General features: G+C 38.2%; 2 protein-coding genes across 4 annotated transcripts; one reads left to right on the forward strand and one right to left on the reverse strand.

Annotated features, from left to right (window-relative positions):
* The first annotated feature begins 186 nt into the window (after positions 1 to 186).
* LOC110171213 (zinc finger protein Gfi-1b-like) lies at positions 187 to 4,288 on the forward strand. Of its 3 annotated transcripts, none has more exons than XM_020936909.2 (6): positions 187 to 512; positions 674 to 909; positions 1,292 to 1,485; positions 1,662 to 1,793; positions 2,646 to 2,811; positions 2,880 to 4,288. In XM_020936909.2, the coding sequence occupies exons 2-6, from the start codon at positions 789 to 791 to the stop codon at positions 3,074 to 3,076; spliced, it is 810 nt and encodes a 269-aa protein (XP_020792568.1). In that variant the 5' UTR covers positions 187 to 512; positions 674 to 788; the 3' UTR covers positions 3,077 to 4,288. The 3 variants fall into 3 exon arrangements, with proteins under 3 accessions (XP_020792568.1, XP_055009010.1, XP_055009011.1); XM_055153035.1 differs by lacking the exon at positions 187 to 512 and adding an exon at positions 525 to 593; XM_055153036.1 differs by lacking the exon at positions 187 to 512 and having other exon boundaries at positions 604 to 909.
* Positions 3,779 to 13,274, reverse strand: engl (endoglin, like). Its single transcript, XM_020938009.2, has 18 exons — positions 12,997 to 13,274; positions 11,719 to 12,046; positions 11,355 to 11,445; positions 10,936 to 11,105; positions 10,723 to 10,860; positions 10,311 to 10,485; positions 9,664 to 9,844; positions 9,005 to 9,146; positions 8,539 to 8,731; positions 8,241 to 8,392; positions 7,884 to 8,036; positions 7,263 to 7,346; positions 6,811 to 7,047; positions 6,266 to 6,730; positions 5,371 to 5,515; positions 4,843 to 4,944; positions 4,640 to 4,743; positions 3,779 to 3,907 (listed from the first exon to the last, which is right to left on the reverse strand). The coding sequence occupies exons 3-17, from the start codon at positions 11,419 to 11,421 to the stop codon at positions 4,643 to 4,645; spliced, it is 2,505 nt and encodes an 834-aa protein (XP_020793668.2). The 5' UTR covers positions 11,422 to 11,445; positions 11,719 to 12,046; positions 12,997 to 13,274; the 3' UTR covers positions 3,779 to 3,907; positions 4,640 to 4,642.
* Between the last annotated feature and the right edge of the window lie 95 nt (positions 13,275 to 13,369).

The raw sequence follows: 13,369 nt of genomic DNA on the forward strand, positions 1-13,369 counted from the left end.
ATTATCCAAAACAAATAATTGTAAAAACTAATAGTAGACAGAGTATTATAATATTGAGTAATATTATATTATATAATGAGTATATTATAATATACAGATATAATTCTAATTTTACATTTAACACAACAACAATAAACACATCTTTTTTCTAATTAAAGTATCACAGTTTTATTTGTTTTGTGTGGTCATACCACTGTTGTTTAATTACAAATTAAACAAAAGTTGAATCTCTTGCATACCAGATTTTCCGTACTCATGTGACCTCCCACTGACAGGTTATTGTGGTGAGTACAGAGCACCAATTTGTCCACAATGCAAACAGTGCAGCATGTGGTAATACAGATTTAAGTATATAAAAGGTCGCCATGAGGAATACATACATTTTATAGTAGATATATAATAGCTTTTTTTTCTTTTGTCAAACGGGCCTATGCTGTGTCATCAGAGGGGCGTGAAAAGAGGATGTCACTGAAATTGGAGAAATATTCAATCTTCTACAATGCAAAACAAAGGTAAGATCAGAAGTGCCACCCATTTCCAACATCCAACCGCTGTAGCATGTCTTGGTGTCTTGTTCTGTGATTTTTTTAAAGGTTATTTTGATAAAGAGTATCCATTTATAACAGTTTTTGTGCTGTATTGTCTCTGAAGGTTATCCTAAATCTTTTTGCAGGTGTGGGCTGTCTGTGAAGAAAACCTCAAGCGTAAAGCCTTGTAACTGAACATATCCAAACAGGTGCAGCAGTACGCCAACGAACAAGAGCCAGACTCGATCTCTGCCAGATACAATGCCCCGATCTTTCCTAGTCAAGAGTAAGAGACCACATGTGGTCAGTCTGTGCAGAAGGCTGTCAGAAGATAAAGAATCAAGCCATGGGAATTCAGTTTTATGCAACCCAAACTTCTCTGGTAAGACCATTATTGTTTTTACAACCTAAGAGAATCTTAACTATCTTAACCAAAGATTTACAGTCACAGTTTGAGAATAGCTGATTGACAGATATGTTGTTTTTTTTTTAATAAATATTTTTATTAAGGACAGATATGTTTTTAAATGTAACACATTATTCCAAAGATTGATCTTAATTAATTGTGATTATATTTAAATATCACAATAAAGAATTTTAGTAGAACAACTTTATAAATGTATGTGTCATATAGCAAAAAAGCAATAAAAAATGTAATACTTTTAATAAAGGGTATCTGTAATTTTTACAACAGCCATGAGTTGTAATGAAATAAAAGTGTATTACATGGATATAATTCTTCTCACTTTTTGAAAACTACACAGTGCCCTCGCCATCATCTTTTCATGTTAACACCAAATCGATGGTGGAGAATGGAGAGCAGCTGAAATTGTGTGCGGACAGACAGCAGCGATCTGAGAGGGAGAAGGAGCTGGAGAGGTTGGTGTTCATGCTCCTGAGTCACACAGCTCACACCAGGACCCAGGCCCCTGTCAGCAAGTGCCCCCTCTGTGAAAAGGTATGTCCAATACACCAAAATAACAATGAATATTTAAGGTTTAGGTTTAGGTTTGGGTGGTTGAATAGATTATATAATGTTTTAGAACATTTACGATTTTTTTGGAATATATATTTTAATATATGAAAATTCAAAATAAGATACTGAATGTAATGTCTTGCGCCTGCCTCTGTCAGTCTGTTCCAGAGGTGCTCATTTCAGCTGGAGGTCTCCAGGCCCATCTCCTCAATGGTCTCTGTTCAGCCAGGTCCTCTTCCACCACAGACCCCTTCACCTTTAGAGTGCTGGAAAACTATGGCAGAGCTAAGGTACAACTGCCCACAAATCATCAAATCAAATAACACAAACAGAGGACACATTTTTCTTAATTTATTACTTTTTGTCCACCACCTGTTGGTTAAGCTCCTGGACATGTGAAACTAAAAGGTCAAATCAACCATTCTGGGAAAATCTGGAGTTTCCATAAAAAAAGTAAAATTCACAATCCTAATAGACCTTTTATAGGAAAACTTTTTTATAAATGGCTTTAAATAACTAGTTTCTAGTGATTTGGGATTTAGCTTTGAAAGGCAATTATCAAAATGCTCAGTCTAGTGCCTATCAGACCATTCAGACAGCAGCTTTACTTCTTGTTATATTTACCCAAAACCAAATTTAAACAGCAAGTAAAATCACATTTTACTCAGTGCTAGGCATGTTGTCAGTTATAATTAGATTAGACCTGACAGCACAGACCAAAAGTTTGCACTCCAAATGGCTCAGAAAACAGCTTCAGTTATTATTAGGGATAATAATAACTGTAAATTATTAGGGATAATTTTAGTCAGGGTCAAATCACCCTTCAACATAATTAATAATGTAACACAACATAATATTATATTAATTGTGATCAAATATTTCTGTATAAGCTATAATAGTGTGAACCTAATGTACTGGAAATAATATGTGTGCTTGCCTTTTGTCAGCTTTTGAAATATCTGTCTGTGTAAACTTCCCCTCTCCTCCTCCTCCTCTTCCTCAAAAAAAAATAAATAAATAAAAAAATAAATAAAAATTAATAAATAATAATAATAATAATAAAATAATATATATATAATATATATATATATGGTATATATATGTATATATATATATGGTTTGGTTTACTTCTGTCTGTCCAGGAGCGTAACTTTGGCTGTAAAGTGTGTGGAAAAGTGTTCAAGCGCTCGTCCACTCTGTCCACCCACCTGCTGATCCACTCGGACACACGGCCCTACCCCTGCCAGTACTGCGGCAAACGCTTCCACCAGAAGTCTGACATGAAGAAGCACACCTTCATTCACACAGGTCTGCCTCAGTCTTTTTCAACATTACAAACACAATTCTATTTTCTCATGATGGCTGTACTCCTGCAGGTGAGAAACCACATGTTTGTAAAGTGTGTGGTAAAGGATTCAGCCAGAGCTCCAACCTCATCACCCACAGCCGAAAGCACAGCAGCTACCGGCCCTTCAACTGCCCTCACTGTCAGCTCAGCTTCCAACGCAGGGTGGATCTACAGCGCCACCAGGAGGTGCCCTGCGTTTACAACACCTTGTATACTCAAAACTGAGTGCAAGATGGCAAACAAGGGACAGATGTATGAACAGCAGTGTAATGTTGTAAATAATATCTAAATGTTTTTTGCAAACCTTATTTTACCAAACATGGCCTTATCTTAAGCTTGTTAAGTAGCTGTGATACCTCAGAGAAATGTAAAGTAATAAGAACAGTTGTTTACTATAGCAGGCTTATTATATTGTCAAAGGTCCAAGGTCAAAGGTCAAAGGTTTTATTATCCTATTATGTATTCCTAATCAGACATTACTAACATATAAATGTTATTTAATGTTTTTAATAGTTAATGATTTTAAATGCACATTAAGAACTAATGCTTATTTCTAACTTTTACATAAAGCCACATGTCAATCCACTAAACTAAAACAGGTGTAATAAAAAACATATATAATAAATGTCTAATTTGTACATAAAATAACTTTCATAAATCTTACACAATTTATTAAGGTCACATTTGCAACTAATTTAGCTCAGTGTCATTAAAATGTAAGCTTATGCCACACATAGAAATTACACAAAGTGGCTTCTTTTCCCAGAGATTGACAAATATTGAAAATGCAACATAAATAAGAAAAATGCATGCGGTGTCTTGTTTTTTCTGTTTCTTTGAATCTATGTAATGTGAAAGATGTGGCACTGACAGGTCAGTAATAATAGAGCAGCTTCACACCAGAGCAAGTTTCGTTTTGAGTCAAAGATGTGCTACAATAAGCTACTGTAGTGGTACATCACAATTAAATATACTGACTAGCACAACAACGAACACCGGCTACTGTCCCACACAGCTGAAGTGTTGTGCAGTTCTTCTCAGATTTGAGGCGGAACCCTGAGGACGAGATAACACAGAAACGGTTTAGATGCATGTGCAGGTGCCTTTGTAATTGTATGTTCTGACTGGCATTGCTCCAAACCACAATAGTTTATTTTCATTACATGGCTTCAGCAAACTGTGTCAAAGTATGATATCCAGCTGAAGCATCATCCTACATGGTAGAGTATGCATTACTTTACAATTACACATTCACATTTGTGGATTATTGTGTGAAAAGAGAGAGACGATAAACAATAGTACTGAAATTAATTTATGGCACTGACACAAAACTCAAGAGCAGATTTAAACCACAATAACTATTCTAAATGTACAATATTGTTTGTACTGTCTGTATTGTATTGTCATGAGCTGCAATAAATAAATAGCAGAATCAAAGTAGTACTTCATTTGCATCTGCCATAGAAGTTATTCATTCAATCTTTTACAACTTAAATCTTATTGTATAGCCAAAAAATAACCAAACATTTCACAGTAGTGCAAAGAAAATGTAGACACGATAAGTAAATATAAGTCAATATAGTAAATATCGTGACAGGTTTAGCTGAACCCTTGTTCTTTCTCATGTAAATTGAAAAAATAGTTATACACTATGATCAGAGTGTTATGAGATTTTTTTTTTTACGGTAACTCCAATACTCAGTACACAACAATTCACATAAACCCATTAAATTGTCAACTGTGAACCTTTACTTATTTTATCCTTTTGTGAGTATCTAGTAGTATCACCTTTCACACAGAGCTGTTGGACTGGATGGACTGTGACGATGGATTTAGCAGACTGCGGTTTCTGAGTGTTTCCTCTCTAAAACCGTCTCTGAGCCGTGCTTGACCTAAACATTCAACACATTTTGTCTATTTTGTCTACTCAACACATGTCTATTTTCAAATCAGTAATAGTGAATAGGCAGAGAGTAAGCCATAGGCCCAACCTGTGTGGCTGTAGATGTACCAGAGCGCCCCCATCAGGCAGGTGCCCATCACAAAGGCTGTAAACACGATAGCCATCAGTGGTCCTATCTGTACCATGGAGCCTGCGCATATAAACCCCATTAGAATTCAACAATTATCAGTTCAACAAAATTAAACAGAAATGGGTAACACTTAATAATAACAATGCATTAATTTAGTCTAGCTCAGTGTTTCCCAAACTTTTTTTCTGGGGAGCCATATTTTAAAAGTCACAAACCTTTGCGACCCAAGTCAATAAACATTATTCGTAAATCACAAGATAAAGGTGAATTTGATGATTATGGAACATTAATGAGGATATTTTATTGTTGACTGAATGATTGTGTCTCTCTGAACAATTAGTATTACTCAAGTTTTAAACAATGAAAAACAGTAATTGAACCAGCAATAAAAGGATCCAAGTTACTAAACCTGAATAATTATGAATACATTGTTTGTTTGTTATGAAGACTGTAAATAGTGTAGTTATTGTAAGAAATATCACTCACTGATGTGCTCAGGGTCTGGGCTTGTGAATGGAGATACACTGAGTCTTTTAAATCTTTGTCCAGTAGGGGGCGACCTCGGTTTTGGGGCTAGAGAGCTGATGGGCCGGGTCACCACCATGGGTCTGGACAGGTTTCGAATCTCACACTGACAAAAGATGCAATTATTTTTAATAGTTAATTACCAAAGCAGTAGTGTAACATGTATATCATGACTGTAAGATTATTTTTTATCAGTGTATTCTGTAGTGGTACACATCTAATGTATCAAATGCATTGAGTAATTAAAAAGATGGCTGATAGAGCATTTTGTTCACTGATCTGAAGGTTGGCAGTTCGAATCCCTATTTTGACATAAAATATCATTGGTTGAGCGGTCTGATCCACTGACCCACAGGCTGGCAGTATGACTCCAGCTCTCACAGATAAATGCTGTCATTGTGTCCTTGGACAAAACACTTAACCTACCTCACCCTCAGTGTCTGCGTACACTGGTGTTTGAATGTTCGTGTAAATGGGTGTGTGGTTCCTTGTTGTGAAGCACTTTGAGTTCCTTGAAAATGGAAAAGAGCTATATAAAAATGTGACCATTGGGAGGGCTACAGCCAGTCCTCTGTTTGGACATGGGTTCCTGTTGGAGCAGGGTTCAGAGAGTGGGCAAATAAAGCTTACATTTTTGTGTTAAATGGAACTGATTTATGTAATTGAGATTGAAAGCTATATTTAATTGTTTTAATAAGACAAAAAAAATCTAATAAAATAGGAAATCATGGTTGATCAATACGATAAAAAAAGACTTGATAGATTTATTTCCTATAATTGCCAAGCCCTTAAGAATAACTTATGAATGTAGCACAAACATATTTGGAGTGTTAAAATACAGGTAGGGAAAATGTACCTGGAGTGAGGTTGATGTGGAAACCAGAGGAGGAATCCATGTCCCAGTAAGACAATCTCCCGTCGAAGCTGTGGAGACTCCTGTTTTCATGTCAGAGCTGCACAGTTGCAGGCTGCAGTGGAGGAACTGTATGGACTCATTATACAGTGCTCTCATGATAAAACTGAACCTCAGAAGCTGCTCCTCTGCTACCATCCTTCTCCTGCTCCGCTTCTCCTCTGGCCTTTCTGTGTCTCTTTTACTTCTATCAGCTATGTTTGCACCAAAGCTATTGTCTTTTTCCAGAGGATCAGCTTTTGTACTGACATTATCATGTTTAATGATTGGGCTAAGAATAAGTGAGTCATCTGAGGAGCAACCATCCATAATGACACTCCAAAATGGGGACTTTTTTGGATCCGACTGTGGTGAGATGATACATGATTTAACTTTAATCACGTCCACCAAGGGTCCTTTGGCTGAAATCTGCAAAGTACGTACACAAAAACAACTATCACAGCAAAAGATCAAATCATACAAGATTTATATATTTTATACCCACGGACCTCAGTGTAGACTCGGTGCTCTGCAGTGATCACACATGGGCCAATCCTCTTCTCCTCATATGTTTCAGACACTAAAAGCCTCATTTCCAGCTCAGGACCAGGCCTGCGTCTGGGTGATGGAGTTCTCCTTTGCTCTTCTGATTTTGAACCTGGTGGAGCCCAGGGAACCATGATGGGGCTCTCACTGTCTATGTCATCACTAGAGCCGAGTGCAGGGGATGAGGTCAAACAGGTGAACTGAGAAAAAACACAGAATGAATAAAGGTCAACAGTACAAAGGATTCATATTGTGATGACAATTATAACATCCTGCGTCATCACATATTTGGAACTTTTACATAAGCAGAAATACTTGCCCACAGTAGCTGAATAGCTGGATAAAATACTCTTATTAACAGTATATAATTATAACAAGCTAGATCAGTATTTACCAGAATAAAAACAGCACTCACATGGATGCTTATGGGACCTTTGGACTTCAGTTCTGTCTCATTAAAATCCAAAATCATTGGAGGCTTGTCACTCCAGAAAAAAACCTGGGAATAATAAACATAATACAGAATGTATATGTCAATAAAACAATTAAATGTAATATAGAAAAAGTTACATCTGCAGCAGTCAGCATGGCTCAGCCTCATTTGTGTTTGTACATGCTCCAGTGTGCTTCATCACATTTACCTCCCACTGCGCCCCACCTCTACTTTCACTGAAATTACACTCGATCCTCGCCTTGTCCAATTTCCTCCCTCGTTTGTTTGACTCAGTGCATCCCATTTTTAGATAGCAACATAGGACTGTTCTGGTCAAGATGACCTGGGTCGTCAGTGTCACCAGGTACATGTCAATAATGAACAAAGCTGAAAAACAGTGCAAGGAATTGGTCTTGAACCATCTAATTTAAAACGGACAGTGAGTTTTCAGACTTAACATTGCTCTAATCAGCAATAATAATTCAAAAGAGGTGCTTATATAATGAAAGACTACATAACTCACTAATGAGCCGTCTAAAAGTGAAGTAGAGTTTTGAAAAAAACAAAACAAAACAGAAGACAACTAAATGAGAGTGCCCTGACCGTGTTTTTGTACTGCACCCCTCCTGGTCCCCTGAGGTCTCCCTCTGTCTGACAGGAAATGACTGGGAACACCAACAGGAAATGGCTCCCATTGGACTGGGCCTGGCATGTCGGGTCTCGAAGCGTTACAGCAGATACAGGTACAGACAATCTCTGGGGGAAAGAGCAGTAAACAAAACATTTATTTAGTGCTATTTGAACCATTTATGCACTGTCTTTAGGAAATGGTTTGAACTGACACGTGTCTCCTCCAAATAATATTTATGTGTAGAAAATGTGAATCAGTTAAACATAACTGCCCATACTAGAGTATGGCTTTTGCTTGTGCCTTTGTCAATGTTACAGAGGTTTGCAGACCTGCAGGATGCTCTGGTCCACTGTCACGCTCAGTCGCCCGTCTTTACACTGTACTGAGAAACTCTCTCCGTCTCCAGCAACAGAATCACTTAGCCACTGCTTGAGCCGCTGCTCCTCTACCCAGGGAGGCCTGCCCCCCTGTGGAGACAACTCTGTGAAAAAAAGGTAAGACATTATTTCATACAATCCTCTTTAACTGGCTACTAATCATAACTGTACCTGGATATTTCATGTTAGAGCCATTTGTATAATGATAATGACACAAATGCCAAATTTATCAAGCGAAAAGACACCTGACCTGCCCCAGGCCTGGTGAGGTGAACCCTGAATCGGTTGGCCAGGTCTGCCTCTGTGTAAGAAGTGACTGTGGAGAAGCCTCTGTCCCGGGCCCAGAGCAGCAGGTTGGACTCAGTAGACAGGTCTGTGTGGAGTCTGCTGGACACGCTCAGGTTTGGTTCAGGGGGAAAGGGAGGGGAAACGCTGTTTGAAGACTGAAAGAAATAAAATACAAAGTGAAAGCAACATTTTAACGTGTAACAAAAAACAACTTTGGCGAAACAATCTAACAATTAACTTCAATATAATCTTTAAATTTGCAACAAAATCAATTTATTTATTTTATTAAGGGTTTTAAATGTGTATTAAAGCTTGTTGTGGGACTGGCTAAACAATAGGCAATATGAGAGATGATTATTTTTTAAGTAGTGCAATACTTTATAATGACATGTTGAATGTTGGGTTGGCTATATTATTTAAGTGCTTACATAAATATCCACACGGCCTTGAATCCCTCTTGCCAAAATGGCCCAGTTAACAGGAACAGAGCTACTGAGAATAAGTACGATGTTGTGAACCCTGAACTTGACGGAGGGTATAAGGGAGACCTCCACCTCCACCTGCAGAGAGCTGTGGAAGTCACAGACAAAAGACAGTGTTATTCTTTAAAGGTCCTATATTACGCAAAATTTACTCTTGTAAGCTATGTCATAAAACTGGTACGTCTTCAAAAGCATGTGTTTTGTTTCATTCACACATGTTTGAGTAATCCTTTATTATGCTGTCTACATCTCCAAAGCTCAAAATGCTTTGCTTATTTTTCAAGTTAACAGCTACATTTTACCTTTAGTTCAGCTGAGATTGACAATTCCAGGGCTGAAATTATCCAAATGATTCCAGTGAAGGTGTATGGAGTTTAAAAACACAGTGGAGTACTTCCTGTATTATCACAACGTCACAGGGTGGAAGTGATTATAGTTTGAGAGAAGAACTCAGCCTAAATATGCAGGGTTTGTGTGTTAAACATGTGTGTATGAAACAAAACACAACTCCAGGTATGTTTTTTTTTTTATGAGGAAAAAGCGTAATATTGGCCCGCTAATCCTGACGGTTCATTTTGACACATTTATGGACGGTCATGCCTCACCCACAGAGGCCCGAACCAGCAGAGTGAAGTTTAATAATGTGCACTTCAGGCCCATAGGTTCCTACAGCCCCTGCAGTCATGAAGGAGCAGCCTTGTACTTCCTGGGGTTGAAGATCAGAAGTCAAGTAGTTGGGAGAGAGGAACATTGATTGCAGGTGACAGGCTGTAGTCTGGTTCTGATCTAAGAAAAAAGAAAATAAAGAAAATACTGTGCAATAAAAGTGCAATATGTAACTTTTCTGGTGACCTCTTTGTCTCCATGGAGAGGTGCTTTGCCTGGAATGTGACAAAGCATTCAATTACAGGTGCTTTTTATCGCCGAAAGAAAGAAAATACATGCATTCTTACAGTAAGTGGGCTTGACTGAAACATTTCAGTAAAGCAATAACATTCCTGAGATTGACTCCATTTAAAACATATTTAAATTATAGTAACCTTGGGTCTTCTATCAATAACCTTCATTATACGCGTCAGAGAGCCAAAATGTTGACCACTAGTTGTCACATTTACACTCAAGGATGTGAAGGAAACTGATAAACTAAATTATCTTCTTATTTGCCAAATTTAGACCTTGTGGTTGAAGTACACATTTCCATCTGTCCTCAAATTGTTTGCCTCAATACGCGGAAGACAACTGAACATCTCACCTTGTCCCAGTTTGATATAAACGTGGTTGCTGTGTGCAGAGTGTGTCAAAGAGGTGATGTTTCCATGGTGCCTCAAAGCCCAGCGATGAAGAGCACGGGGGCGAAAGGGCAGTGAATGCATCGTCTGAACCTGCACCTCCAGTGAGTTGGACTGCACTGTGGACTGAGATGACACCTGCAAAACAAGAACAATATTTTAGAATTACTATCAACTAATATTGTAAAAAAAAATGTTCATCCAACATTTTTTGGGGGGCTTTCATTGGAAGCATGACCTGTCCATATACTGAGAATGAACAAAACATGTATGTTTTGCAAGTTAATGCAATGGCAACCCAGGTGAAGTGATAGTGCACGCTACCTTTTAACAAAGACTATCTGTTAATGAAATGCAAGACTCAAATGGCCTGACCTGCACCATTACTGTGAGATGACCAGGCAGCTTGTCTCCCTCTAAGCTCCAGTTCACAGGCTGCTTGGAGCTGAGCAGGAGGTGGATCACGCGGAAAGGTCCAGGAGAGCGAGACAGGGGCGTCAGCAATACCATAACCTGATCACACGCACAAAACAGACTTATCAAAATAAAATACAGCACATTCCAACCATTCTTATGACGTTTGTTTACTTTGTTTTCAGGGCTGTTTGACGCTCGTCCCACTGCAATCACATGGGTCTCATTGGGGCCACTTTCTCTGGCAGAACAGCCAGGACCCGCCTCGAAACGCTCCAGCAGTGCCTGCACAGGGTGTGAGCTCTGGACCAGTCCAACTCTGCACCGGGCTGCCTCCGTCTGAGCTGTGGACACAGTTCATGACATCGTACAATAAAAAAAAAAAAAGCAGATAGCTTTAATTATTGATTATTGTGTGTGTTTTTTTATGCATTCGAGGCAAAGCTGCAGAGTTCAAACTAAAATATTAATATTTGTATTTATTACTATTATTTGTAAGAAGGTGCACTCTGTTTTAGTCTGTGTAAACTTTCGTATTGTGGTTATCCACTTGGTAATAAGGAGGCTGTCATTTTATATATATGTAATTTTACCGTATGAGGTGAGGAGAGAGAGAAGAATCCATCCAAACGCTGACAGTGAAGACATCCTTGTGGACATTATTTACTGTGAGACTGGATCATTCTTGGATATAAACAAAGAAACTCTGTGAGAAGCTATACATTATGCTGTAGTCAACTAAGCATATAATTCATCAATAGGCGAAGCAGTAGACCTATAATAACTAAATCGGAGCGTATTGCTGAGGTAAAACTTTTATTCCAAGCAAATGAAATCAATTTGTCGCGAGTGTTCATCAAAGCCTAAAAAGTGTTGTTAATTCGCACGTTACCAAAAGTACACAGCACATGTTTTATTCCTCTTTCTAAAGTTTGTCAGAGAAAGCGCGGGACTCACCTGCGTCAAGCACTTTGAGTTGAGTCGCTGATCCAAGTGCGTCTCCAGTGGACAAAAGCTCCGCTCTCACTCACCGCTCCAGTCATGAACCAAAACAATCCACTCACACTCACACGTGCTCAGAGGCAGTTCAGAGGCAGAACATTTACCAAGGATAAACTTCATTTCCCCTCCTGAGTGTCTAATTGACTATGCCAGGGGGAGTGTAGTTGGATGTAAAGACACAAGGGCAGTGGGAGGGGCCGTGGGATGGGGTGACACTGGAGAGAGATGCCGAGGGGACGAAGAAAGGAGTCCAGGAGGCTGCTCTATTTCTCTGACGCTAGAGCTACATGCAACATGAGGGAGGGATGAAACAAACTTCATTGAAATCTTAAACTCCACATCATATTTTCTTACCTATTTGAACAGGTTGCAACAAGTCTGACACCAAAATATTAATTTAAGATGAAGTTAGGCAAGGCTACGCATTTGTGCTTTAAAATAAGATAGTATAGCATCATATATTTCAGATAACATCACAATATTCTATCGGGCTATGTTGGGGCCAAGTAAAATGAATGTTGTTATCATTTGCAAGATATGGACCTCTAAGGCAAATGTTATCAATAAGAAAAATGTCTCATCTGAAAACCATTAAATAGCTAAATCTAATTATTATACAAGCACATTTCGTTTATAGCAGGCAACAACATTTAGACTGGTTATTGCAGAAGAGTCATGTCCCCATAATATTCCATTATGATAATATTAAGTTTTATTGTTTCAAAACATGCTACATTAAAACCTTTTGCATCCATCCTTCCTGGTATTTGTTAGTCTAGGGGCTTGAATTCTCCATACGCATTTTGTACAAATGGGAAAAAGTAGTTCACCTCATAAGACCTCATTTTTGCTGCACTGACTACTTTGCAGCGCCCCATGTCCATTTACCAATAATTAAAGAATGTTTTCATTTCTATCCATTAGTAGTAACAGATGGGACCACAGTTTTCTGAACATCGTTTCATTGCATCATCTCAGAGGCTGGAATATTGCACATATATACTGTGCAAAGATGTAATTTTAGCATGTAATTACTCTTGACTTGCATTGCTAGTCAATAAAAACTTGCAATTATGAAACAAATTAATTCACCAAGATGCACCTAATGATGTATATCCAGGAAAAAATAAGAAAATCATAATTATTATTCATTATAAGCAGGGATGTTGCAAGATCTCATGCCACAAGATATTGAGAGCTAAAATTAGATTGTGCACACATGAGAAAAAATACCTTGTGAGATGTTTTTCCTTTGTGTTTACATTTGGATTGGAAAAAAACTTTGGAGAGTTACATCTCTTCAGGCTAGAATTACAGCAAAATACAAATCTGTGAGGTCCAAATTGTGAACTGAGCTGATAATTTATTTATTATACATTATGTCAAACTCTCCTCTCGTTCTCTTGGATCCCATCTCATGTCTCGGCTCCTCTTGAGAAAAATGTCTCATCCTACCCGCAATTGTAAGTTCATGCCAACCACTAAGCAGTCTTGGATTAGACTGAAATAGACGACATAAAAGATTCTTTGTTTAGTCCAGTTTGATTCATTTTGCACATTTCATCACGTAAACCTGAATAAATCTGAACAGACTGAGAATAGTAAA

This window comes from Boleophthalmus pectinirostris, unplaced genomic scaffold (genome assembly GCF_026225935.1).
Source record: "Boleophthalmus pectinirostris isolate CB_2022bp ecotype Guang Dong unplaced genomic scaffold, ASM2622593v1 HiC_scaffold_17, whole genome shotgun sequence".
NCBI lineage: Eukaryota > Metazoa > Chordata > Actinopteri > Gobiiformes > Gobiidae > Boleophthalmus > Boleophthalmus pectinirostris.

Excerpts from the sequence above, each read along its gene's own strand:
- LOC110171213 (XM_020936909.2), top strand. The coding sequence starts at position 789 with ATGCCCCGATCTTTCCTAGTCAAGAGTAAGAGACCACATGTGGTCAGT. Across the intron at positions 910-1,291 it reads ATGCAACCCAAACTTCTCTG|TGCCCTCGCCATCATCTTTT; the intron begins GTAAGACCATTA and ends AAAACTACACAG. Across the intron at positions 1,794-2,645 it reads AAAACTATGGCAGAGCTAAG|GAGCGTAACTTTGGCTGTAA; the intron begins GTACAACTGCCC and ends CTGTCTGTCCAG.
- engl (XM_020938009.2), bottom strand. The coding sequence starts at position 11,421 with ATGTCCACAAGGATGTCTTCACTGTCAGCGTTTGGATGGATTCTTCTC. Across the intron at positions 8,037-8,240 it reads TGGACCAGAGCATCCTGCAG|AGATTGTCTGTACCTGTATC; the intron begins GTCTGCAAACCT and ends TCTTTCCCCCAG. Across the intron at positions 4,945-5,370 it reads CCCAGACCCTGAGCACATCA|GCTCCATGGTACAGATAGGA; the intron begins GTGAGTGATATT and ends TTATATGCGCAG.